Source organism: Lissotriton helveticus, chromosome 1_1 (genome assembly GCF_964261635.1).
Source record: "Lissotriton helveticus chromosome 1_1, aLisHel1.1, whole genome shotgun sequence".
Lineage (NCBI taxonomy): Eukaryota > Metazoa > Chordata > Amphibia > Caudata > Salamandridae > Lissotriton > Lissotriton helveticus.
In genome coordinates this window covers 612,633,516-612,660,641 of record NC_136057.1, presented here as the reverse complement: position 1 = coordinate 612,660,641, position 27,126 = coordinate 612,633,516, and the positions used below count along the sequence as shown (strand labels likewise).

Below are 27,126 nucleotides of genomic sequence, written 5' to 3'. Positions count from 1 at the left end.
ACTGTAAATGGCAATCTTTCCAGTTTTTCAATGCTCAGCACAGTATAGTCTGCTCCCCTCTGTGCTAAGTTGATTTGTTCATCTGTAAGATTAAATTCAGAAAACAGTGAGGTTGTGTTGAATAAACGCCAAGGCACATAGCCTGAACAAAGGTTTTGTAACGTCCAGCCTAATAGCATTATAGAACGTAATTGCAACACACCATGTTGTAACATGACTAAGTCCTGTTCCATTATGTCTATGGAAGAGGATACTATGCTGTCCAAAGAATATATCCTGAATGACAGAGTCGTTAACCCATTGTCAACTACAGAGAGAGATTTCTCTAAATTAATATGATCAACTTCTCGTATTCGTTCTGCACTCTCTGCTTGCGTAATCTTCCACACTTCATTATATAGAGCATAGATACCGGCGTATATAAAACGTTTATGATGCGGTTTAGTAGGTCCTTGTAAGAAGTCCCTCAGGTCAGCGCCATCTTTAAGTAAAGATAAGTGTTGTTTTACTCCTTCAGTGTAGACTTGTGTAGCCACTCAAGGCACAGTTTCCCTACACTGTATGTTGTTACTATTCCTGGATGCTGTCTCTGAACATATCTTGGATCTGGCCTAGTGAATGTGAACCCTTGTGTCTTATTCAGGAATATATCATGACAGGTGTTTGTGTCTGTGGACCAGATTAACTATTTTTTCCAATCAGGATGTGTTCTGTTGTGAAGCAAAATAGTATGTACCTCGACCTCCCCCTCTGAAGTGTTACTGCTATCAGGTGTAGGTGTAGGTATTAACGGTTTGATTAAATCTTTTATCTTGGCTAACCCAAGACAAGATATCTGTTGGACAGTGTCATTCAAAAACATTATTTGCTCTGGAATGATGCAGGTTCTAAATAAAGCTTCTAATACCTGCACCTGCCAGTCTTTTGTGCCCCAGACAGTTTTTGTCTCAATATTGTCTTTCCAAAAGTCAAAACCTAATGTAGACAGCTGAGCATAAAAGGCCACAGAATAAATTTGCTTTGTATTTGTTAACATACTTTTCATTCCTGTCCTATTAACATTTTTAAACTAAAATTATTCTGGATTTGAAACATTATACCCTGAAAAGGATGGAAATTTGCCAAAAAAATGTTTTTGAGCTATCCTTTGGTAGCGTAGGACAATGTTCCCATTGGTTATAAGTTAATTCATTTCTAGGATTTGCAGATTTATGGAAGAAATGATGACCATAGTGATCATAACAGTACATTTGTTCATAATCTGATGAACCTTCTAAATATTCATGATTTGTAAACTATGCAAACATTTCTAAGTCTGACATCATATTATTTACAGTCTCGAAGTCCCAATCATCAGAAAAGGTACTAGATGAAACAAAGTCACTCAAGGAAATCTTGAATTGGTGTAGTATTTTCAACAGCTCCGCCGGACCAAGAATGTCATATTCAGTTCTGTCCCAAGCTATAGCACCAGGTATAGGAACGGTTGTGATGTCTAATGATGACAACTATCTTTGTTCACGATGAGATGATTTGTGTGGCTTGAGGAGTAAGCTGATGTTCTTACTTGCTGTGTCCTTTTTAACATATCTTCCGTTTATAAGCATTGCCAAAGAAAATACAAGAGTCAACCAAAGTAGAAGAAAATGTACACCCAACACAATCCAAAGTTCAATCCATGGTGAAGCCAGATAAGTCTTTTCCAGTTTAAACTTTAAACTTTAAAAGTTTTTTCCAGCTGGCGTCATTTCAGGTTCGCTGGGATCCTCAGAAAAAGTATCAAAGTTAATGAAATAGCCAGAGGCAGTTCTGTTAATTGTAGGGATTGCATCAGGATTCGTTGAAATTGCTGGAACCACTTGATCACTTGTTACATTTGTATAGTCAGATGTTATTTCATTGTAGACAGGCGTTTCTTGACAAACTGGTATTTGGGTCTCAAGAGGTACAAGTTCCATGGCTTTGTTGCATAGTCCTTCTTTTCGCACTGCAGATTCTTCAAAGGTGATGAGTCTCTCAGCTTGAACCTCTTGGATAGTAGCTAGATTCGGGCGTCTGCTACGTCTTTGGAGTCCACTTGGCCTACTGCTTATGATCGGCCACATGATGTGGTTTTACGAGGTCGATGGACACAAACCTGTTCTCCTTTTTACCAGCCAGGGGCGGCATTAATACTGTTCTTGACCCGTGGATGGCTAGGACAGGTACTGGTTGTCTGTAAAAATGCCCACATTCCTTCTTGTCCGCGATCTTTTCTCTGACTAGATCTGCAATCTTTGGAATCCAGGCAGGTCTTGCTGGGACGGATGGTTTTTCTTCAGTGGTTGTTGGCTTCAGGAGTACATTACTTTGTCTGAATCTTGTTTCATTTAAGTCCTGCAAAACAGCCAAACGTTCTTTGTTGTCAAAGGGTTTTTGTTCTACAACTGAAGTGTGACAATTGAGATCCGGCACAATCATTCTAGTACCAAAAAGGATTTCATATGGAGTGATACCCCCTAGAGAACTTCTTGGCAGATTGTTAAGACTACGTTGGACACTTATTAGATGTTTGACCCATCCATCACCCGAGCCTAATACCCTAGCTGGTATAGATTGCTTTATGTCCCGGTTTTTTCTCTCCACTACCGAATTTCCCTCAGGATGGAATGGACTAGAGTACCGCAATGCAACACCCATATTGACCATGGCCTCCTTGTAAGCTCGAGAGATAAATGCAGGACCCTGGTCAGAATGTAGCGTGCCGACTACGTATGTGCCGAACAGACTCGCAAATCTTTTATAACAGTTCGAGAGTCAGCCGAGCGCTGAGGCCACATCCAAATGAATCATGTCTTAATATTTGTGGAACCGCATTTGTCCATAAGGTTGTCTGCGTGTAGAAAGTCTAATGCTGTCTAACAACGGTGTCTGAACTTGGCTGGCTACACCGTAGTCAGGTATCTGGCGGTGTTCTCTGCTGCGATTTCTGTTGCAGTCATGGCAATTAATTGCAACTGTGGGAATGTATCCATTAATCCCTGGCTACCAGTATGTCTCTTTTAATTCCAGTATAGATTTAGAGATCCCTTGATGTATCGGACCCTCTCCCAAATGTGCTTCGTGTATCAAAGCTACTCTATTTTTCCTGTTTGGAATCACTCTAATCCCCACACCAGGAACTTTAGCAAAAGGAACGGAGTTTGCGTCAATTATGTATGATTATTTGAGTGGAAATTTATTAGGTAACGCTGCACCGCTGCCTTTGCACGAAGCATTGACAGCTAGCATTATTTCGCCATCTATTTTCATTTTTGAACAAGTGATTGCAGCTACGGTAGCCGTTTGCATAGCAGCCTTTGCGGCTTCATCAGTCAATGAATTCCCTGCAACGTGAACACCATCACGTTGATGACCAAGTGTATGTATCACGTGAGCCTTTTGTAGTTCTTGTCGTAACTGAACTACTTGTTCCCAAAGAAACTTATGCTGCCACCTTTTGCATCTTTGAAACCGTTTTCATCCAGTTCTGCAAGTATTCATTGTAAGATTGAATGCAATAATATGAATCGCACACTATAAGTGTGGGAAATTCGCGATCAGTATTTTCAAGCGCCATCTTGAATGCTTGTAGTTCAGCTCGATGAGCTGTACAATCTCCTAGAGATTGTGTTTTAGCGACCATAGGTCGGAATTTACCATTAACCTTTAACAATCGTGCACGCAGCACTATAAGCTTGTTTACCCCCAATAGCGGGCTGTGCTGATCCGTCAGTATAAATGATACATTCATACTGCTCTAGAGGCAGAATCTCAGTATGCAGAGGACATTCTTGTTCACATTGTAGAAATTCTTGTGTTTCAAATATGGGTCAAAAACGTATTCAACGTCTGTTGCAGCAAGAGAATTAACCCATTGTATCCATCTCGGATGTAAAGCTTTTGCATTCGGAATGCTCGCTTTTGTCACTGCCTCTAAGGCAGGTACAGGTGTAATGACCATAATGCGCTTACCTTGTGCAAGGGCTCTCTTTTGCTACTGCAGTTTGAACCGCTGTCAGAATTTTTTCTATTGAAGTAAATGTTTTTTCTGCTTGTGTGTACAAGTGTGATTTGTAAGCTATTGGTACTTTTTCTCTTTCATTAAAGGTTAAGTTCGTGAATCCGCATCTTCCTGGAATGATTTGGATCACTAAGTTGCCTATGTTTACGCATGTTTGCAAATGTTTTGTTGCTTACCTGTCTGTTTAGACTGAACACAAAATTTCTGTGTATTTTTGAGTCCAATGAACTGTTTTAAAATCAGCTTTGATTAGTTCGTAGAGAGGTTTAACACTTTCTACGTAATTTAGAATGTATGTTCTTCCAAAATTTAGGAAACCTAGAATTGACTAAGTTTTTTGCGTTTTTGGAGGTTAGAGCAGCGCACACTTTTCTAAAAAGTTGGCTGCCAGGCTTTTGCCTTCACTTGATAAACGGTCAAATACGATGAACAACCTTTACAACAAAACTTTTACAACGCACTACCATTACAACGCGGTCATTACAACGCAAACCATTACAACGCATTGCGCTGGGGGGCGCTCTAGGATAGGGAATAGATTTAATTTACTATCCAACACCTTCCCTAGTGTCCACGGGGACTGGAGTTGGAATAGTAAATTAAACTATTCACTATCCAGCACCCCAAAGCGCTATGCGTTGTAATGGATTGCAATGTAAAAACCGCGTTGTAAAGGCAGGCGGTGTAATAGCCTGCGTTGTAACGTCATACATCCGTCAAATACCTACTTCCATGTGCAATGTTTTGACAGAAGAAACCGGTAGAAATATCTAATATGGTTTTATATTTTTTACGCACAATGTTATTCACTAGTGCTACACTGTGTGCATTTTTGTACTGCAAAAGTTCTGCAACAAGAGTTTAGATGTCTGTAATCCAAAACTAGATGGATATGTATTGTCTGGTTTGGAGAAAGGACACAAAGGATTGTTCATGGACAAGGTGCATGTTTCAATCACCCCTTGGTATTCAAATTGATCTAATATATCCCTGACCTGTTTTTTTGGTTCTTGCTTAACTGGATACTGCCTTTGTGCAATTGGTTGATTTCTTAACTGGATTTTATGTTGCGGAAAATCCTCATCCCATCCTACATGATTTGTGTATAATGCTGGAGCATGGGCTACTGCCCATTTCCTGGCATAAGTTTATTTTAAATGAATTTGAATATGGTTGGAAAAAGCTTGCATAATGTGTTCGCCATGTGGGCACTCCCTGACAAATTCAAGAAGCCAGTCTTGTTCAGCTAGAAGGATGTCATGACCCTGAGAGAGCTTCTCCCAAAAGAGTGCTCTTATTTTTCTAGTTATGTCCTCTCCATCTGGAGAATTACTTCATATAACTTATGTGGGACACTAACCCTGGTGTCTGCAGTTTCAACTTGGATGTACTCATTCAAGTCCACTGTCTCCAGATGATCCTTCAAGTTCTTGCAAGCTAAGGTGACTTCTGCTGCGCTGTCTAACATCGTTTGAGCCCATTCCCCATTCTTGAGTTGTGTCCTCAAGATCCTCGGCATGTCTGATTTTTAGACCTGCTACCTTTTTCTTGGTGAATTGAGTTTTCTTATTTTTTGGAACGTGTTGATCGTCTTGGACTTCATGCGTTCTTCCTTGGTTTCTGATCGTCCTCTTCTTTTGGATTTCTGTGATGAAGTCTGAAAGGTACGAGAGGAACGTGTATCAGGTTTTCTCAAATTATCCCTATTCCTGAGGTTATACCTCCTTTCAGAGGGCTCCTTTTGAGGAGACCTACCTCAGGATTGAGAACGCTTCTCTTTGGAAGTTTGTTTAGTGTTCTCCCACTTCTTTTTAGGAGGAGCAGGAGTGTTTTTAGTAAAGACCTTTAACTGTGTAATTCTACTAATCTTTGTATATTACTTAGTAATTCATCATCTGACATTGCTTCAATGTCATGGCAAGGAGCTTATATGGGTTGGCTATATCCAGGACCTTTATGCAAGTAACGGGAATGTGATTGATTGTAGCAGAGTAAATGAAGACCCCTCTCCATATGAACCACCTTCTGAAAAAGATATTGAACTGGCCATAAAGTGTATGCGCTCCTCTGGGGCGATGGGCCCGGATGAACTCCCAATCTCGGTCTTGAAACAAAACAATGCAATGTGGAGTAAAATCCTTTTCCCGGTCTTTAGATTCTGCTTTGCAAATAAAACCGTTCTCCCATCTTGGAAAGGGAGTATTTTAGTTCCCCTCTTCAAGAAGGGAGACCGTGACGCCCCACACAATTACCGACAAATTGCACTTTTGGATGCCGTGGGTAAAGTCTTCGCCAAATGCCTCCTGCTGCAAATCAATGTCTGGGTGGACTCGGGTGAAATTCTTCCATTTGAACAGACCAGATTTAGGCGAAGGCATGGAACCATGGATAATCTAACGGCATTGCAAGTAATAACTGAAAAATATGTTAAAGTCCAAGGAGGGAAAGTGTACGCAGCTTTCATAGATTTCTCCACAGCATTCGACAAAGTAGATCGTCCTTTGATGTGGAGAAAACTATCGGACCTCGGCATGCCGGCCACCCTTCTGGAGTTGGTTCGAGCTCTCCATACTGACACTTGGTGTAGAGTCTTGATGGGAGGGGAAAGAGGTCTATCCCAAGTTATTTCTACAACAAACGGCCTAAAACAAGGTTGCTTGTTGGCCCCCCTATTATTTTCTTTATACATATCTGATCTACCCTATGCCCTGTCCTTAAGTGAAGGTATCGCCCCATTATTGGGGGGAAAATCGATAGTCTGTTTGCTATATGCCGACGACATATTAATACTGAATTTAACACCGAGGGGATTGAATAGTTGTCTGCAGGTATTACATGACTATGCAGAGGCCCATCACTTAAGGATAAATGTGTCTAAAAGTAAAATAATGTGCATGCGGGGAAGGAAAAAGTTGAAGTTTGGGAACTATGTTTGGTCTGTTGGTAGACAAAAATTGGAAGTGGTAAATTCAAATGTCTTCCTAGGAAAAATAGTGTGTGGAAATTCATGTGAAAATGCTCATATAGGAAATAATATCAGGAAAGCAATGGTACAAGGTAAAAGCTTAATCTCCCTTTACAGATCCACAGGCAGAAGACACTTCGCACTTCTACTAGAGGTTTTTCGTGCTAAAATCCCAGCGTCCTTGTTGTATGGTATCGAACTACTCGACATAAGAAAATGGGGCTTTTTAAATACAACAGAAGGTAAACATTTTCGGAATCTAGCCTCAGTTAACTCTGCCTGTTCTGTTGCGGCTCTTAGGCTGGAATTTGGGCTGCGCAGTAGTTGGGTACAGGGTCTCGCAGGGATGGTGCGCTGGGTCTCAAGCCTTGTAAAGGGTGACCTGGTACATTAAGATCCTTTATTCAGAAAGAATTATTAGGATCCCTAAATGAGCAATCATTAGTCTTAAAAAGTTTTAGAACTGCGGTGGAGTTGCTTCAATTGGATGAATCTGTACTTTTTACTTTATCATCATATCAGCTTAAGGCAACTTTGAAGCAGGCTATCTGGAAATTAAGTTTTTCTATGGACAGGGAAGCGCGTATTTCAAAGAGAGGAATTCATGGAGTGGTGTGGCTCACTGGTTAGAGGCGGCAGACCCGGAAGCAGAGAACGGCCCGGGACCAGGATTCAATTCCCGACGCGGCAGGGTCGTGGACCAGGGTCAGCGGACTCGATAATTCTCGCCTCGGTGCCTACTCTAACCAGGGATCACACTCGGCAACTCTGGGCATTAGCTTGCCTCATCTCTACAACGGCCCCCACACATTCGCCGGGGATGCCTGGTTTCACCTTGGAGATACCCAGTAGGGACCATCTCACAGGGATAGCGAGGACGGGTTCCCCAGCGGTCTACAGTGCCAGGACGCCTCAGGGCAGCAGTGCTTTACAAGACACATACATTTACATTCACCCAGCTATTGATTCTTGCCTGATAAACAAAGTACCGTCTTATATTACTTGGAACCTCCCTCATGGGGTGCGTCGTTTTTGGCTTTTATTGAGGCAGGGTTCTCTCCCACTTAACAATGTATTGTCCAAATGGTACGGTTCCTCCCCTGTGTGTAATTTGTGCAATAATTCCACCCAGGATGTTACACATGTGCTCCTTGTTTGTCCGGCTCTTTTATTGTATCGACGTAAGTGGATGAGGCCAATCTGCCTGCAACTATCCATTTTGTCCGCCACCGCATTTATGGATGCCCTTTATAATCCTCCTAATTAAATGTTTTGCCACCGGATTTTTAACTTTTTTAAATGTTTTTTAGATATATATTAAAATTTCTAAAGGATGTTATGACTATCATCAGTGATTTTACTTGTTTATCTTATTCTATTGTTCAAAATGTATGTTTTATCTTTCGTGTTTCTTTTTATGGGGATCTCATCTGAGTTCCAAAATCATAAATAAATTGAACTTGAACTTGAACTCATGGTCAGGTCTGTAGTTGGCTAAAGCTAGCCATGTTGCTCCTGGTCTACCTAGTGGACCGAGCCTGGTAACTTAATTTATATGATTTAGGGCACCTTTAAACCAGAGTGCATGCTCTTGGTATGTTAGTGGAATTTCAACATCCTCGAAAGGAATGTTTTCCGTTGGAGGTTCATCTTCTTTGTAGAAGTGAAACAATTTAGTTACTGGATTTGCTTCAGGGAAGACTATCCATGCATAGAATATCTCTGTCTGATGATATTCATGTGCCTCTATCACAAAAACTACCCTACCACCTCTTGCTGATAGGCCATTTCTTATAAGTTTAATAGTGATGGCTCTCCTTAGATTTTCTGGAATGCCTATATCAGCATCATCGTCTCCTTCATTAAGCCCTGATACATTAAGAGCTCTTACAGCGTTTTCGTCTGTAGCTCCACCAACCTCGTTTTTTTTTTCCGTTATTCGACATTGTTTAATGAAAGTTGCAGAGAAAGTTTTCAAGGAAACAAAGATAAGGTGCACAATATTTTGGAACACTGTATCCTTCAACATTGAAAAACCAAAAAATAATACATAGGATTTTCATCCTACTCAGGTAGGGCGGATATTTTATCCCTTTACCCAATCCAGACGTCTATTGGAGTATTTTACGGGAAAAAGGGGTCTCTGAGAAAAGCACAACTGAGTTACTTTACTATCGAGCGTTAAATTAGTGCCTTACCAAACGTTGGGCACCATGTAGTGTAGTACCTATATTCCCAATAGGCTCTGCGCATTGGAATAATGTATCCTATAGATTTGATGTAGGACTGAGGTCGACTAGGTCTCTATCGAATATACCAAACTTACTAGTGAGTGCCAGCTAGCTCAGAGGTCACCAGAAACTTTCTCGAATTCACAAGAAGGGATTCTTTTCTGACAACCACATAAACATGACAACTTTGTTTCCCAAGAATAAGAAATATATCTCTCAGAGTCGTAGAAACAATAGATAAGTATTTCACTTAGTCAATCTTGCATGCATTATTTCAACAGAGTTGTAAAGAAATAGAGAGACGGGCGTTTTCAATAAAAAGGTTTATTGAACAGTCTTCTTTCTCATACAAGAAAAGTGAACTGCTACAATCGTTATGCAGACTGCAAAGTATAATGCATACATTGAGAATAGTATTATGAAATAATACTGTAAACGCATTGTATGGTTTCTAAGCCATATAAAAATAGATACATAAATATACAGGCTAAAATACTCAACTGGTGCTTCTAAAATTCGCCTACACCATTGTACCTAATCTAAGTCTAGTATGCGGAAAGAAGTAAGTATTGTGTAGCATAGGTTTAGTTGTTTTTGCCAAGAATCTACCAAAGGTTTCTCTAGGTTCTAATCAGCTCTATACCTTAGTTACAATGAAGGAGGTCTGGTATCTCAGTCTCGGGCCTCGATTTTCCAACACCACACAAGGGGAGCTTGGAAACACTAGAGCTGAATTCTCGGCAGGAGAAGGGCAGCCTCTTGATTGGTGCGTCAGCAGGAGAGTCGGCTTCCTTTGGCACTTGCTGTAGCGAGCTGCATCAGGCAAGTAGATAGTCGAACTGCTCCGAACCACTGTGTATTGCTAGAACAAGTGAAGGTATATTTATACCTTGAAGGTGTTTAGGAATGCCATAGTTTGACGTAAAGTCGGTCATATGAACGTCAGGAAAGAACCTCTAGGGAATAGTTGTTCTTTGCAAAGTACATGAGTTCTTGGACAAATCAATATTCAAGCAAGGGGAAGTTCCCTAATTGCTTAAGCCGATTTTCCAAGAAATCATTGTGACGTTTGGTATGGATGGAAGCAGCCATGCCTTTATTTGGGTAGCATGGGCTATGCCTAAATAAGGGATTGATTTCTTTGCCTATATAAGGGCAATGTGAATTGTACCTATATAAGGGCATGCATCGGGAAAATTCACTTGAAGCTCTAAACGCCACACAACAAATCAGCTGTCACGAATGGACTGCTGGAGGGGGGGCGAAAGACAAATGGCTTACATTGGATGCCAAATGGCTTGCATTTTACTGCTTGCATTTGGAAGTAATAAGCAAACTGGTTTGCTGAAAGCAGCCGCTTTTAAGCGCTAGCAGTAAAATTCAAGCTTGTAATCAGGGTATAAACTAAAACTATTAAAACATATAGAGCCTGGTAACAAATTCCAATCCATAGATGGCACAGCGTGTAATTGTGTTATGCGTCATCATCATTATACAAGTCATAAACTGAATTACAGTGAACTAAGACAAGCTGCATCTTTACATGCAATCATTGTAAGGCAAATCCACAGGGAGTCTCTTGTCTCTATGCATCTACTGTGCTCCTACAGAGCCTCCTCCCTCATCTCCCCTCAGACCCTCTCTCACATGCATTTCTGTTGTTATATAGTGCAGTGTAGTGTAGGGTTTCAGAGCCCTTTACATCTCATACACACAAACATTATACAGAGACAATGGCATATGTGTGTAAATTATTGCATAGGGAATGTTAAATAAAACAAAGTGGACTACATGGTGCAGGTGTCACATGTCATCCATAATGGTAGACAGTGTAGTTTAAGACTGACTGTTTGGTCTGGAGCAGCACAAACGTATCATTTAAAACCAGTTGTAACACCATGGTTGTGGCGACATTACAAATAAAAATTAATTTCAAGTGAAATGAACCCTTTTCAGCAATATTAGGATAATTAATGACTGTAGAAAAAAATCATAACGCTCTAATCTATGCCTTGCATTTTGTATGCAGCTCTCTGATGACAGTTACTAGCTCTCTCCGCTATCTTAGGTTTGTAACTTTTAAACTGTAAGTAACAAAAGCATGACTCTGACCAAAGCAGTAACCCACTGAACTATTTACATTATATGCACTTTTTGTGATCTGCATGGTACATATTCATGGCAGTTGGGCTCAGTTCCAGAATAGGGAAGTGCGATGTAATAACTACACTTTCACAACTGCTTCAATAACCTTCTTGCTTTCTCAAATTTGGTTGACACTGCACCATTTGGCTAATTTAAAAAAAAATATTCTTGGGGGGAGAAACTCCCTGAACCCCCCCCTTATGTTGCTTGGGCTTGCTCACTTGCCATGGTGCACTCGGTAGTCACTTTTATGCCCACCACTTTCAATGTCACCCGCCGCCACTGCACTACCCACTGTCTCAGACAGAATTGCCACATTTTTACCATGAAGCAACACAAACATTACATTTTTAATATTCCAGGTCACTTAGCGCTGAACATTTGACCTGACCCACTGCTTGTTTTAAATGTACATAAAACATGCAGCTTATGAGCTCTGATAAAAAATAGACCGACATCGCCACCATGTGGTAGACTGTCAGAAATAAGTGCCAGTTTACAAATAAATGCCTATGCTAAACACTGACAAACACCAGCACAAATTAAGCACTGGTGACACCAAATTGAAGAGTCCGAGCCCCACACACTTTTGGGTAACTTACTCCAAAAGTGTCTCTCTTCTCATAAATAATGACACAGAAGTAAACAGTAATAGAAGATGAAAGAAAGCTATCAATCAGCAGAAGAAACCAAGACAGCACATACTCATTTTCTGTCAAAAGGGATTTGCTTTTAACTGTAGATCAGTAATCATTAATATACAGTGCCATAATTGACACTGTCCTTTCTAAACCATTATTAGTAGTAGTAGTAGTAGCAGTAGTATAAGTACTACTAGCTGTATTAATAACAATAATAATACTAATTTAGCAATACTACCAATAATAAAAGCAACAACAATAAATTATCCTTATTATTATTTTTGCTCAACAATAACAATAATAGCAAAGAAACAACAACAGTACAATAATATTAGCAATAATAAAAATAAGTAGATAACAATACTATGACAACATATCAGACAGCACCTTCATTATAGCACATTTTAGAAATAGTTGTGTGGCCAGTGAAATCTACCGTGCTGTACTGATGTCCTGGTCCTCATCTTCACTTATGTCTTCACTTTCGCTCAGAGCAAGATCTGCCTTGACTTCATCCAAAAGTTTTGAAAAATCACCGGTTTTCTAACAGAAAAAAATATAAGAAATTAAAATATAATATATCGGAGAGTTAAGAAGAAACATTCATGCTTGGGGTTTAAAGTGAACAAAAACATCCTAAGCATGTCTTTTAATAATGCATTTTCCAAAATTTTGAGATAATAAAAATCCTAGGTTTTTTTTCAGTCATTTTCTTGTGAAAAATTAAGGTGATTCTTTTATATTCTCGTCATAGGCTTTATTCTGAGAAATGCATACCCCCCTGACTGAAGACTTTGAATAACGTCCTGCAATAGCTGTGCTTTACTGGCCATGATCCCATTATGTTTCTTTTTACCTCCAACGTCTATGTATCCCTGTCATTGTGTCGATGTCATTCAGTCGGGGGAGGGTGTTTGTGAGTGTGTGTGTGTGTCCGTCAGGTCTCTCTCTCCAGTAGAAGTGGCTTGTGAACTTTGAAAGAGAAAGGACATAAATACCTGCCTTGAACTGAAGTAGCTAAGGTGGGTGGAATTTGCATAGTCGGGCTATTCAAAGCTCCGCAAAACGGTAAAAAATCTCGACGAGCACGCAAAAGTTCCACGAACACGTGAAATTGGTTGTTCCGCCGTTTGCGATGCTTTTTTCCTGTTCGCGAACGCTGTTTGCGTGCTCGGGGAAAAATATCTTGCGAACACGCATTTTGAAAGCGCAAACAAGCACAAAATTCTGCAAAGCCGCGGATCGCGGAATTTTAGGCAATTCTGTGTTCTCAGCGGAACACGAAATTACCCAAATTCGGCAAATTCCGCAAGCGGAAAGGAATTTACAGCCCAGGCCTAGCTAGCACAGCAGGAAAGTTCGAACATGCCCCTGGGAATATTGGAGGGAAGGGATGGGTTCTGCTCGAGAGAAACTGGTGAGGAATCGCGGCCCAATGGTGCATTTTACAGCACATTTTCCACATGAACATTACAGGCTCAAACACTGGGGGTTCTAAATAGACATCAATGAAATATTAAAAAAATGTTATTGTGTGCTAATCAAGCTGTACCCTTGCTAGGGGCTGTTGGGGGTTCGTCCTCTGAAAAAAATCTTGTGTGGCCTATATTTTTCAAGATGTATAAGGCATCTGTCCTCAGTTCTATAGTCCATTTCCTTTCATGTATCTACCCTGCTTCTTTTAAGTTGATTTTCAGTCGAATATGTGTGACTCAATATCTATTTGGAAAGCATACGGTAGAAAGATCAAAACCTACACATATCACATAATCACGGGCTATTCACAGAACAGCTAGAGAAACTGTGCAGGCTCATACCACAGAGCTACTACTCAATTTACAGAAATCTTACAGGAGCAGAAAGCAGACATGCTACATCAGTGTTAGATGCTGAATGAAGCCTTGAGTCAGCAGTGATGATAATATCCCAGCAATATTTGTAAATGTAGATGAAGACATTTCTATAAGTAAATAAATAAGAGCAATAGCAGAAAGCGTCTCTGGCGACCAAGGTTAGGTATACGTTTTGTGAAATCAGAAGGAATTATCGCTCAACTCTCAGCTTTAAACATAGTTCAGATATGCAGACATGTTGTTCTCAAACATTAATTAGCCTACCGGTTTCTGAATATACACACATACTTCAGATCAAATCAGCCATTTTGTTAATACAGATGCTAACATTCTTAAACAAACGTTTGTCATTACAATGGACAAAACGCAATTCTTGCTCTGAAATACCAACATTTCATTTTAAGACATTACTTATTTGATCTCAAACATCACATTGTAATTTTTGTAATTTACTAGATTCAAAGGTGACCAAAATCTGATTTTCATGTCAATTTATCATTATCAATCACCAGGGATATCTACCACATGGCATGGATTTTCACCACCTTTATGGCAGCTATTGCCAGAATTATGTTGAACACCTGCACCATATGTCAACAATGGGACCACTATGCCAGAGCCCTCTAATATTAATAATAGCCCCTCTCCTGTCAAGTAACACCCACAACATTTCAAGGACTGGCACCATAATGCCAAGAAAGTCACAAACATGTAAAGGGTGCCTATAATATGTCAACTAAGTTAGCATAATGAGCTGGAATCCCTTGGTTGTTGGGTGGGGACTTTAACTGTGTATTAGATGAGGCACCGGACAGTTCATTTTCCCCACTATTGCAGATGCCCACTATTCATAATACAAGCATTTTGCCTGCTGGTTTGACCATTGGGTATTGGCGGATACTTGGCAACAAAACAACCCTGGGGCTCACATTTAATCATTTTATTCCCCTCGCGCATAGCTTACCTGTCAGGTTCGACAGGATGGTATGTTCGACTTCGCTCAGCATCCCAGGGCTTTCAGACAATAACTCCCTGTGACTAGACCTTTGGGTTGGTGCTGTGCACCACCCTGTGCTGCACCAGGATGTTTTCAACCTACTTTACAGGAAGACCAAGCTTTTCAGGGCATTCTCAGTGAAACAATAGAGATACACTCTCAACATAATCATAAATTCTGCACTTCCAGTTTTTTAGGGTGTGAGACCTTCAAAGGTACCACCAAGGGACATTACATACACACAGTTGTGGGGGCTAGGAAAACAATGAAGTTGGAGATTAAAATGTTGTAAGACTCCATTCCCCACCTGGGATTGAAGGTGTTTACTAACACACAGCATGTGGACACGCTGGTGGAAGCACAGCTCAATTATGCAACACTCCTCGAAGCCTACTGTGGATTAATTATGCTAACTAAGTGGCGAAAATACATGCTAAGGCTGATAAGTCAGGTGTTCTATTAGCTTGGCTGATAAGCGAGAATGTGTATTTCATACATCCATGCAGGCCTGAACACTACAATTAGTACTAAAATAGAAATCCGTAATGCGTTTGTCCAGTATTATATCACCTTGTACACTTCCACACACACAACTTTCTACCTATTAATATAGATTTTTTTTCAATCAAATATACAGATCGTGCAAATCGTGGATAAGCAACACAACAAAGTTGACAACACTATGATCAATTTGGAGATTAATGAGACAGTACATTCACTCATATCATGCAAAACTCCTGGCTCTGATGGGCTGCTACGTTTGTAGAGACTATATCAGACAGCAATTGAGGATCTGAGTGTCCCCCGTGCTTTAAGAATGCCCTCCTTATCTCAAACCCAAAGCCTGGCTAGGACGCAGGTGACCTGGCTTCTTATCAACCCCTGGCCATACTTAACCCTGATTGCAAAATTTGCAGCAAAATTCTACCATCTTGTCTTTTGTCACTGCTCCCCTTGTTAATCTATGCTGACCAAAATGGTTTTGTGCCAGAAATTTGCATTTTCCTAAACCTTAGCGGGTTTTGCAGAATTAAGGTGTTTGCCCCAAATTTCTGTCCTTGGGTGGGATGCATGGTATTGGAACGTGAAAAAGCATTTGCTTCCCTGGAGTGGGATTATCTTTGTGCTAAACTAGAGAGATATGGAATAGATAGGTGTATGCTGCCCATGATTCAGAATTAAGATGAGGAAGCTCCTATCAGGCCCATTCTTGATTTGACGGGACACCAGGCAGGGATGTATGACGTTACAATGCATACTTTTACAACGCCTACCTTTACATCGCAAGTTTTACAACACATACCATTACAACGCATAGTGCTTTTGGGCGCTGGATAGTGAATAGTTTAATTTACTATTCCAACTCCAGTCCCCGTGGATAGTAGGGAAGGTGTTGGATAGTACATTAAACCTATTCCCTATCTTAGAGCGCCCCCCCAGCGCAATGCGTTGTAATGGTTTGCGTTGTAAAAGTTGCGTCGTAAAGGCACTGCGTGGTAAAAGTTGCGTTGTAAAGGATGTTTACCCCAGGCAGAGTTGTCCACTCTCTCCCCTCCTTTCTCCTGTTGCGGTGGAGCTTTTGACTATTATATTGCAATCTGATGGTGAGGAATGGGGCTTCCAGCTAAGGGACCATCCCCACTCAGTGTCCTTAAACGCTGGCGATATGTATGTATGTATGTATGTATGTATTGGTACTCTTTTATAGCGCATGTCTGTCACCCAACGGGTATCCTGGCGCTTTGACTAAAAAGGAACCTGCTTCGCACCGTGCTGACTTATAAGAGCTAGTATAGCCCAGCCTTAGGAAAGAGATGTGTTTTTAAATTTTTCTTAAAGGAATTGAGATCGTTCGTGCTTCTCAGTCCTAGCGGAAGAGTATTCCATAGCCTGGCTGCCGTGAAGCTGAAAGATCGGCCGCCAAGCCGCGATCTCAAAACTTTAGGCACCACAGCAAGGTGAGCAGAAGCTGAACGAAGGGATCTGGACGGAGTGTACCAATGGAACATATTCTGTAGTGGCACTGGGCCTTGTCCATGGAGGGCCCTGAATACAATACATAAAGATTTAAAATCGATCCGCTGAAGGACCGGTAACCAATGAAGGTCCCTTAATGCCTGGGATGAAGAGTCGAGGCGGCGACGAGCGAGCGAGCGCTAATTTGGCTGCGAGATTCTGCACCCGTTGCAGTTTTCCTATCAAAGTAGATGGTGCTCCAAGAAAGAGAGCATTACAGTAGTCCAAGCGACTTACAATAATGCTTCTCACCACCTCTGGCCTGCTATCCATGGGGAGCATCGGAAGGACCTTTCTCAGCATTCGAAGCAGTCCCATACAATTACTCACTGTTTTATTAACAGCTGCATCCAGTTGGAGGTTAGACCCAAACATCACTCCCAGATTGCGGACCGAGATGGCAGACACAGACGTAGCCTGGAAGGAAGGCGGCCAAAAGTCCGGCGGGAGAGGTCTAGGGACGCGATCAGTAGTGCAGTGTAAGACTTCTGTCTTAGAGCTGTTAAACTGCAGCGAGTTCTGATTCAGCCAGTCCGCAGTTGCGAGCATACAGCGGTGGAAGGTGTCCAGCGCCACTGCTTCCTTGCCCTCAAGCGAGAAGACAAGTTGAGTGTCATCCGCGTAGTTCGTCACCGCTATGCCGAAAGATCTAATTAGCGCAACCAGGGGCCGCAGGTACAGGTTAAAGAGGATAGGGCTGATGGCCGACCCTTGTGGGACACCTTGCTCCACTTTTCTGATGTTAGATTTGAAAGGTGGCAATGCCACTACCTGATGACGATTTCCAAGGTATGATGTCAACCACTTCAGGGCATGACCTGTCACCCCCACTTCCTCTAGTCTTTTAATCAGAATTGCATGACTGACTGTGTCGAACGCGGCCGACATATCGAGCAGCACTAAAAAGGCTGCTCTTCCATGGTCGGCTCGCGTCCTAAGATCGTCTAGCACAGTCACCAGCGCTGATTCCGTCCCGTGGGCCGGTCTAAACCCGAATTGAACCTCATCCAAGCAGGACCCGGTCTCCAGGTACTTCGACAGATGTTTTGTGACCCACTTTTCCAGAATCTTTATTGGAAACGGGAGCAAGGAAATGGGTCGATAGTTTGCTGGGCAAGCCGGGTCCAAGGTATCCTTTTTAAGAAGAGGGGATACCACGGCTAATTTCCAGAAATCTGGTACCCGTGCTGAAACCAGGGACTGATCACAGATGGCAAACAGCGGGGGAAAAAGTTCTTCCCGGAACAGCTTCCAGTGTTTGTGTGGAAGCGGGTCCAAAGGTGATCCCGACGACACGCTGTGAGCCAAGGAACAGAATTCCTCAAAGGTGGAAGATGGAAAACAGTCCAACTTGGCAAAGCTGGGGGTTATTTCTGTGGTGGGCCCGGGATGCAATTCATTACATCCTTGAGGATTACCGCTGGTTGTAACGCCAAGATTGTTCAAAATGGCTGCGATTTTGTCCTCAAAGGCCAGTGCCAGTGAGTCGCACAGAGACTGAGATGCGAAGATAGCATTGGCCGCGGAAGCAGGGCATGACAGGTCCTTCACGATTTTAAACAAGGTCTGTGATTTGTTTACTGCCACCCGCAAAGACTCTTCCAAAAACCTGGCCTTCGCACTTTTGATCTGTGCTTTGTAGATGGACAGGGCCTGTTTGTAGAGAGCCCGATCGGAGTCCAGGTAGTTCTTTCTCCAGGTGCGCTCGGCCCGCTTACATTGGAGTTTAAGTTGAAACAACTCCTCGGAAAACCATGGCATAGCCGGAGTAGGCCTGTTTCTGATTTTCTGTAAAGGGGCCAAGGAATCTAGTGAGGACACGATCTGTTGGTTGAGCCTATCGTAGATATGTTAGTGTATTTGAGAGCCATGACTGATACCTGCCACTATTGAGTCAACTCTTAATTAATTTGATAGCATATCTCATCTCAGAGTAAATTGGTGCAAATTATGCCTATTTACTGTTCTTCGTTGAACACAGGGGATGCAGCTTACCATAGGTAATGTGATGCTGCAATGGCAGAGAGACACATTTTGCTATTTGGAAATATATATCTATCATTAGGAAGAAGATTTACTTGAGGGTAATGACAGAAAGGCGGTAACACCACTCACCAGTCAGATGGCCTTCTTGTTGCTATTGGCCATATTAGTGTCAGGCCGTATTGCCCGTCCCATAATGGTAGTCCTACCGCCGTTACTGCACTATTTTAGCAATATCCTTTAGATGCCCTGGGAAAATTATTTTGCACCTTAGACAACTTGTTGGGGGAATTGATTTGGCACAATGGGTGGCCCTGTCGAAGTGTAGGGGCTCAACGGATAAAGAGGGTTTGGGACTCAGGAGACCCCACTTCCAACATTATTACCTGGCAACTCAATTACAGTGGGTGTGTGTGGCTGGCTGAAAATCAATTGGAGAATACGGCCACAATAGAGCAGGCCTACCGACTGTCACAGATATTATGCCTTTTCTCCCCATTGACAAAGGTATCCCATTTGGCACATCGCGGTGCTATGAAAGGGCTTTGCTTCGGATGTATGATGGAACATCGCATTCCAGTGAAACGCATTCCTTTACCAAGCATGTATTACAACATGAATCCTTTGCCAGGCATAACCTTTACCACACATTTTTTGACGAGTATGCCTTTACTGCGCATGCCTTGACAACGAATTTCATTTTCCCTGGCCACTGCCCTCAGCCCTCAAACCGGTCCCCGGCACCCCTCCCGGACCCCACCCTAAGCCCAAAAACTAGTCCCCAGCGCGGCCCCATCAGCCCCTACCCTAAGACCTAAAACTAGACCCCAGCGCGACACACCTCGCACCTCGACCCCCAGTTTTTTTATAAATATCCAACCCCTAGCCCTTAAACTAGACCCGAGCGTGACCACCCCCCATCCCCATCCCTTATTAAAAATACCTGTCCCCTTCCCTGAACCCTAAAACTGGACCCCTGCGCTGTATCCAAGGAAGTCTTCTCATAGTCGGATAGTCATTCAATGAGGCTCTGAAGAAGTTGGTTCTGGCACTAGAAGCTCAGAATGAGAAAAGTCAGATTTGGCACACAGAAAAATCCTCTCATCAGCCAGATACTATAAGCTCCTTCACAGGGTCAATATTTCTTTATTTTGACTTAGCCTCTTACTCAATGTTCAGAATCTTCTAGCAGGGTGACGCTGCTGGTTCTATCTGATGATGGGTGCCACAAGTCAGGACTCCTTCTTGTCAAGGGCCTGCTGGAACAGATTTGCTGTTGCAAAGTAACTTCAATCAGGAGACCCATGTTTCTTTAGCCCAGTGAAGTCATGCCTTGACTGGGTAGGCTTGGGTGGTTGGTGCCATTCCTCTGGTATCAGAAGTTTCTCCACAGCTTTTCAGAGAAGTCAACTTGTACACAGTCAAGGGTCTCAGAACTGTGGGGACAGCACTAAGATTCACTCCAGTAAAGGCAATTAGCAGTGTCCAGTTCTAGTCCAGTTGCAACTAGTCAGGTGGATGCTTCAGGAAAAAGGTGTTTAGCAGCTTGTTTTGTCCCTATTGGCACACAAGACATCAGCCAACTGACTCATGGAGTACACTTCTTTGTTTTGGGTACACATGGGGGTAGGTCCACTCCTTCAGGTCTCTAAACAGGTCTCATATTGCAGGTGCAGTCCTTTTGTTCTTCGACTTCTCAAGAAAGTGTCCTGAGGAGCGTGTCTAGGGGTGCCACATTTACAACTGGAACTAGTTAGTGGGTGGGGGAGATTCCTGCCTCCTCCCTAACCAATGTAGTAAACGTTCCCAGAGGCAACCTTGCCCACTTTTGCAGTAGTTCCTGTTTCCCATCTTTACAAAATCCTACAAAGCATTTAGGGGCATATTACCAAGCAATAGCGATAATTATCGCTATTGCTTGGTTAGAGACAAAAAGTTACCGCTGGGCTGCGGCGATTTTTATCGCAGATAAACCTTGGTATTACCAAGGTTTATCGCAAATGCGATAAAAAACGGCCGCAATGCATGAATATCGCTGAAAAGTCAGCGATATTCATGCATTACCGAGCTAATGCTCTTAGCCATGTTATCCACCTCCCATTGGATAACATGGCTAAGAACTGCTCAGGGCAGGTGTTAGCTTTTGGAGATATTCGCGCTTAGCGCGAATATCTCCAAAAGTTTGTAATAGGAGATAGCGATGTTAGCGACTGTTTCCAGTCGCTAACATCTTGGCACGCCCACTTTGCATGTCATTAGTGATAAATATCACTGACATGCAAAGTGGGGCCCAAGATGGTCGCTATCTCCTACTAGCTGTCGCTAACTGGTGTTAGCGACAGCTAGGTAATAGGGAGATAATTTTCTCTCCGCTTTCTTGGCTTTTAAAGCCGAAAAAGCAGAGATAAACCCCCTTGATAATATGCCCCTTACTTCCCACGATCCAAAGTGGGGTAATACTTTGTCCCTTGTGCAAAGCCTGTGAACCCACCCCGAAGTGTGGCCAGGGAAGTGAGCAGTACCCTCCTCAAAATTAGTTCTGGGGGTAGTTCATCTCCTACTGGGTTTTGGAGCCAGCCTTACTGGGTAAACAAGCATTTACCTTCTTCAGGTTTAATCTTAATTTTTCTTGTGTAAGGGCAGGCCCTTTACAAGTTAATGAAGTTCCTGAATCCACCCTAACTGGTCTCCTCCAAGGGGGAAAAACACACCTTCCCATAGCCAGACCATTGTTTCTATGCTGGCAGCAGTTTTCTCACTACATTAAGATCAACCACTGACTGGACAGCTGATTAAGAGCTAATGCAAATTAGCCTCATGAGCTTCAAGCAGGCAAAATGCAGATTTCTAAAAGTTACTATTCCTAAATATTTATTCAAAATCCAACTTGTTCATTGAATTTGTCGTTTAATAAGTATTTGAAATAGTGACTGAATCATTCGTCTATGGTCCCAAACAAAAGATAGCAGAATCGATATGTTAATCTGCCAGAGTTTTCTACAGTGAAAATACGTTTTGATGGCTTCTCACTGTGGGGACATCACATTTCTACATGTCTGATTTAGAAAATCCTTGCACACTACCTTGTGGGCTACAAGGCTCACATACGGGTGACTGACTAGTACTTTTAAAAATAGGCTTTTTCTCCTGTCAAAAGGGTTATTTTGACAGGTGGGAAACCAGGTTTGGACTGCAGCAGCAAATTCACAATGGTAAGCCTGAAGTCATTTTTCCCAGTTTCACATTAGTGGATGACACAATAATTACTGCAATACATAGGTGATGTGTAGCATTCCATGCCATGGGTATATTTCTGCACCCTCCTGTATGCCTTTCCACTGATACCACTCCTGCCCGTAGTTCTCGAGAAAATCGGGACCGACCGGGCCCAAGTTATCCTAGTGGCCTGGATTGGGTATAGAGAGTATGGCATACGGAACTCTAGGGCTTGAGCATCTGTCCTCCGGTCAGGTTGCACCTTCGGGAGTACCTGCTGTCTCAATAACAAGGCAGAGTTCGGCACACTCCTCCTTCATAAATGGAGATTGCCAACTACCTTTGAACTTCTTCTGGAGGTTTTGATGACATCTTGGCAGCCAGGCATCCCTCGACAAAAACTGTAACCTCATGTTGTCAGAAACAATTTGTGGCTTGGTACGATGCTCAGCAGATAGCTCCCCATCAGGCAAAGTTATCTGAGGTTTTGTAATTTGTTTTGTCCCAAGCCCAGCAAGGCTTTGCTCTCAGCACAGTTAAAGGATACCTTTCAGCTCTTTCAGCTTTTTTACGGTTGCCAATCAGCCTTTATTGTTTGTCTGTAGTTGATATGCGCTTTTTGAATGGTTTACAATACTTATTTCCTCCTCTCCCTTTGTAATGCCCAAGTCGGAGCTTAACTTGGTCCACGCATATGTGATGTGCTCTCCCTTTGAGCCGTTTCACAACTGTCTCTTGTGACTTCTTATCCTTGAGACAGTGTTCCTTGTTGCCATAACATTGTTGTGTGAGTGAGATTCAAGCTCTTTATATGAATCAGAGGAGCTGGTTTTGAGGACATGGACATCCTTCTTGCCTAAAGTTGTGACGCTGTTCCACATCAGTCAGAGGATCACCCTGCTAGTGTTCTATACCCTGCCTCACTCCTCTAAGGAGTAATAGAGACTCCACTGTTTGGACCTCAAGAGAGTTCTAAGCTTTTATTTTGATCATATCAAACAACAATGGGTGGATTAGCAGCTCTTTGTGAGGTTCTTTGGAGGGGGAAAAGGCAAGGATATGCAGAAGAGAATCATCTACCGTTGTATTGTCCTTTGAATTAAAATCTGCTATGCACTGGCCAAAAAGCAGCTTCCGGAAGACTATATGCTCATTCTACGAGAGCCAAAGCTGCCACCATCATGGCACGCAGAGTCCCTGTCCCTGACATTTGCAAGGCAGCTACCTGGACAACCCTCATACCTTCACGAAGCAAAATTGTGCGGACAGTCAGGTTTGTCGAAAGGGCATTCTGTCCGCTCTTTCCTGCAGGTCATTCTGGTTTGAGTTCATTCACAGACCCACCTCTGAATTGGTAGTGCTTGATATCTATTCATAAGGTGATCACTGACAGCCTCGAAAGCAACTGACAGCATGCAGAAGTGGTGCCTGTATGGGCTGTGCACTTTATTTTCAGTGCGGAGCTGCGCCGCGGTGGAAAGCATTGGCGCTGTCTGCCGATGTGCTGAAGTGTTGCCCTGAGATTCCTGGACCCAGTCTGACGCCTGGGGAATATTCAGAAGTTGATCACTCTGGGGCTAGATTGAGTCTTTACCAGTTTCTGTTACCAAAGGTAAATAACATGTTGTTCAAAGCTATTTCTTGTCTGAAACCCCATTTATTGTGGGCTTTTTGCACTAATGTAAAGTATTTAATGTTTCTTTCACTTTAAAAAAGTAATTATTTTTTCCCTTTTTACACCTGAGGTATAAACTGCCCTGAACTTTCTCCTTGAGTCAGTCTGTCATTTTGGATGACGGGAATGCCTTTTGCAGTTGGTGGAATTAAATGGAACAATTAGCATTTCTGCATTTTCTGTCATCCTGCTCTCATTCTATTAAATTTCAGATCATTCTTCCAATACTTTACAGTAGTATCAGAGAAGAAGTGCTAAATAAGGCCAAACAATGGGGAGTTGGTTGCCTTACCTACCGCTGGATCAAAGAGGGAAGCCCTTACTCTAATCAGCCCAGGGTGTAACCATGACCTTCAGGATGCCTACTATAACATCCGACTTGTAGAGAAATGCCAGATGTTTTAGAGGTTTCTTCTAAGGATTGACTAATAGCAATATAAGGTTCAGCATAAAGTCGCACCAAGAAAGTTTTCGAAATACATAGCATTGGTGGCAGAACATCTTAGAAGACAGAAGATATTTTTCGATCTGTATTTATATCACTGACCAATGCCAGCCTCATGGTAAACTCTTCAACATTTCCCAGTGATCTGCTCTGCATCACCTGCGTTTGCATGTAAATCATGAAAGGTCTACTTCAGCTCCTGTGAAATCCATATACTACCTGGGAGCAGTGTTGTGCACACTAAAGGCAAATGTGTCCTTGAGAGGAGAGCCTATTAGCTATCCATCTGAGGTGTCACAATCTTCTAAAGAATGAATATCCCACTGCAAGGCAGATTTAGTCTCTTGTGGTTTCAACCACATCTTTAATCTTTCTAGTTTCGTATGCTCACCTTTACATGAGAGTTAAACCAATGACTGGAGGGTCAGCATTCTGACAGATGGGAGGAGACTTCCCATCACTTTAATGCAGCCTGGTCTCTTCAGTGGTGGTGCACACTGCAAAATCTCTTGGTGATGTGGATTTCCATCAAGATGTTTTTACTCCAACAACTGTTCCAGATGCCTCACTGCCCAGATGGAATGAAATTGGAAACATTTTGACACACTTCGCACCTGGCCTGACTATCTAGGACCACCTCCTAAAGTATCTAAGGTAGTAGAAAACCTTGTAATAACCATGAACTCCAAGCAATCAATGAATGCCCAATTGGACAAATTAGCAATGAAAACTCTGCAACACATCATTCCCATCATGAGATTTCCACACCGGGCCCAGCCACTATCTCTCTTGTACTGTCTAAAATTGAAAACGCCAAAGGCATCTACAACATATCCTCTTTATCAACTATGAAAAGACTACAACGGACTCCGAACTCTGCTGCCAGACTACTATAACATGTAAAGCCAAAAGCCCACATCTTCCCTGCCTAGGGTGCCATACATCGGTTACCGGTTGCCAGAAGATCCACATTCAAGCTGCTTTGTAGCTCTCACAAAGCAATACATGGAACATGATCACCTTTCATCAGGAATAAAAAGCACCAGATACATTCAACAAAGGAACCTCAGCTTGGATTAGCACCTTACCTCAAAATCTCACTATACAAAGAAATAATCGCACTATACAAGGAAAAAACAAAGGTGGCAAACCTTTGGCCGTGTCTTTGGAACTCACACTAGTTCATATTGCTCATCCAAACTTACTCTCATGCTGTGTAGTTTATTTTACTCATGTATAGAAATTTCTAATCAGTATGTTGTAAACTGCTTCTTAACCCACCCTCACTTGTGTTAATCAACCATTGTGACTCTCATGATATGTACAGTATTCTTCTGTGTTCAACACTTCTAAATTAAATGCTTTATGGTGTTTTTTTAAATATAAAAAACCTCCATGATCTGTAATCCTTCCCTGGAGATTCTAGGGTGGAGAGAAAATGTGGCCTACAGGCTAGAGCTGCTATCTCTAGAACATGGTGACCCTGGTTTGAATCCTAGTATAGCACTTGACTCAATACTGTGTGGGTTAGGATAAATCACTTAATCTCCCTAAAAAATATGAAATTTAAAGTGGGTAAAATGTATTTCTTTAATTCCCACTTGATGTACACAATCTTGAAGATGGTCTTTCAACTCCGCACATGATGTGCACACCACTCATTTAATTAACAGCTAGCTTTGCGTTGTATAAATACCAATAAATTCATGTCTACTTTTTATAAACATGTTTTTACTTGGTTTGCCAGTGTACAATACTCCTACAAATAACAAATATGTCACATATGTCAACTGTATATATAAAAACTATGTCATTGAGTCAAGTGGTGATCAAACTCGTACTCTGTGGTGTCATATGATTATGACCATTGAGCATGAAACGTGAGTTCTGTTGCAGGTTGTTGTTTTGCTAGAAGTAGGAAGTTTGATTGGTGGTGAGAGTGCTAATCCCCAAGGCTTTACATATTTCAGAGTATATTAGTTGCAATAGAGGCTATAGATCTGTAGTTTAGGTGATCAGATTCAATGTGATGTGTGTGGCTAGGTTGAGAGGATTTTTCTAGGTTTCTTGGGCAGTTTGATCTTGTTGTTTTGGCTGTCTAGCTCTTGATATTGTGGTAAATGTATTTGTTATGGGATCAGTAATTACATAGTATTCAGGTGTGTCAGCTGTGTGAAGGAATTCTGGGAAACCTTAGGCTGGTGTTAATATTGCACTCTTTAGGGGTAGATGTGCTGAGTGAGGTCTAAAAGGAGGTATGACAAGTGTATGTGTTTTGTTTTTATTACAAACACTACAGGCTCCTTGAAGATCCAAGGCCACTGTTGGTGCCATTTTAAACCAGTTACTTGTGCCTTTCTGTAATAACTTAGGGGGCTTATTTACAAGCGACTTGTGTAAATCGTACGTCACCTTTTCCATGTTAAAATTGACGCACAAGTGGCGCAAGGGGCTTGTAAATAAGCCCCGAGGTCATGGGTACTCACAAACTTTCTCTTGGGGGCCAAATTTACAGTGTGGTTTGTGGCCAAGGTCCGCACCGGTGGGGGCGGGGTCAGGGGGGAGGGGGCGGGCCAGAGCAAAAAAATTACTGTGACCATACCATTAAGTTGACCACAGGCCCCTGCAGCGGACGCTTTTGTCCACTGAGCCACCAGACCCCGCATACGCACATCTCTCTCTCTCTTTCCCTCTCTCTCTCTCTCTCTCTCCCTCCCTCTCTTTATCTCTCTCTCTCTCTCTCTGTCTCCCTCTGTCTTCCTCTGTCTCACTCACTCTGTCTGTCTCCCTCTCTCTCTCTCTGTCTCCCTCTCTCTCTCTGTCCCCCTCCCTCTGTCTCCCTCCCTCTCACTCCCTCCTCCCTCTCTCTCTCCCTCCCTCTCTCTGTCTCCCTCCGTCTGTCTCCCTCCGTCTGTCT

At 42.4% G+C, this 27,126-nt stretch overlaps 1 protein-coding gene across 2 annotated transcripts in view; it reads right to left on the bottom strand.

Annotated features, from left to right (window-relative positions):
- Positions 1 to 27,126, bottom strand: part of LOC144770262 (uncharacterized) — an 825,923-nt gene that overhangs the window by 252,140 nt on the left and 546,657 nt on the right. For both annotated transcript variants that reach the window (XM_078654631.1, XM_078654641.1), the window contains one exon: positions 12,461 to 12,567. In XM_078654631.1, coding sequence (XP_078510757.1) covers positions 12,461 to 12,567 — 107 coding nt within the window. The remainder of the gene's footprint in view (positions 1 to 12,460; positions 12,568 to 27,126) is intronic.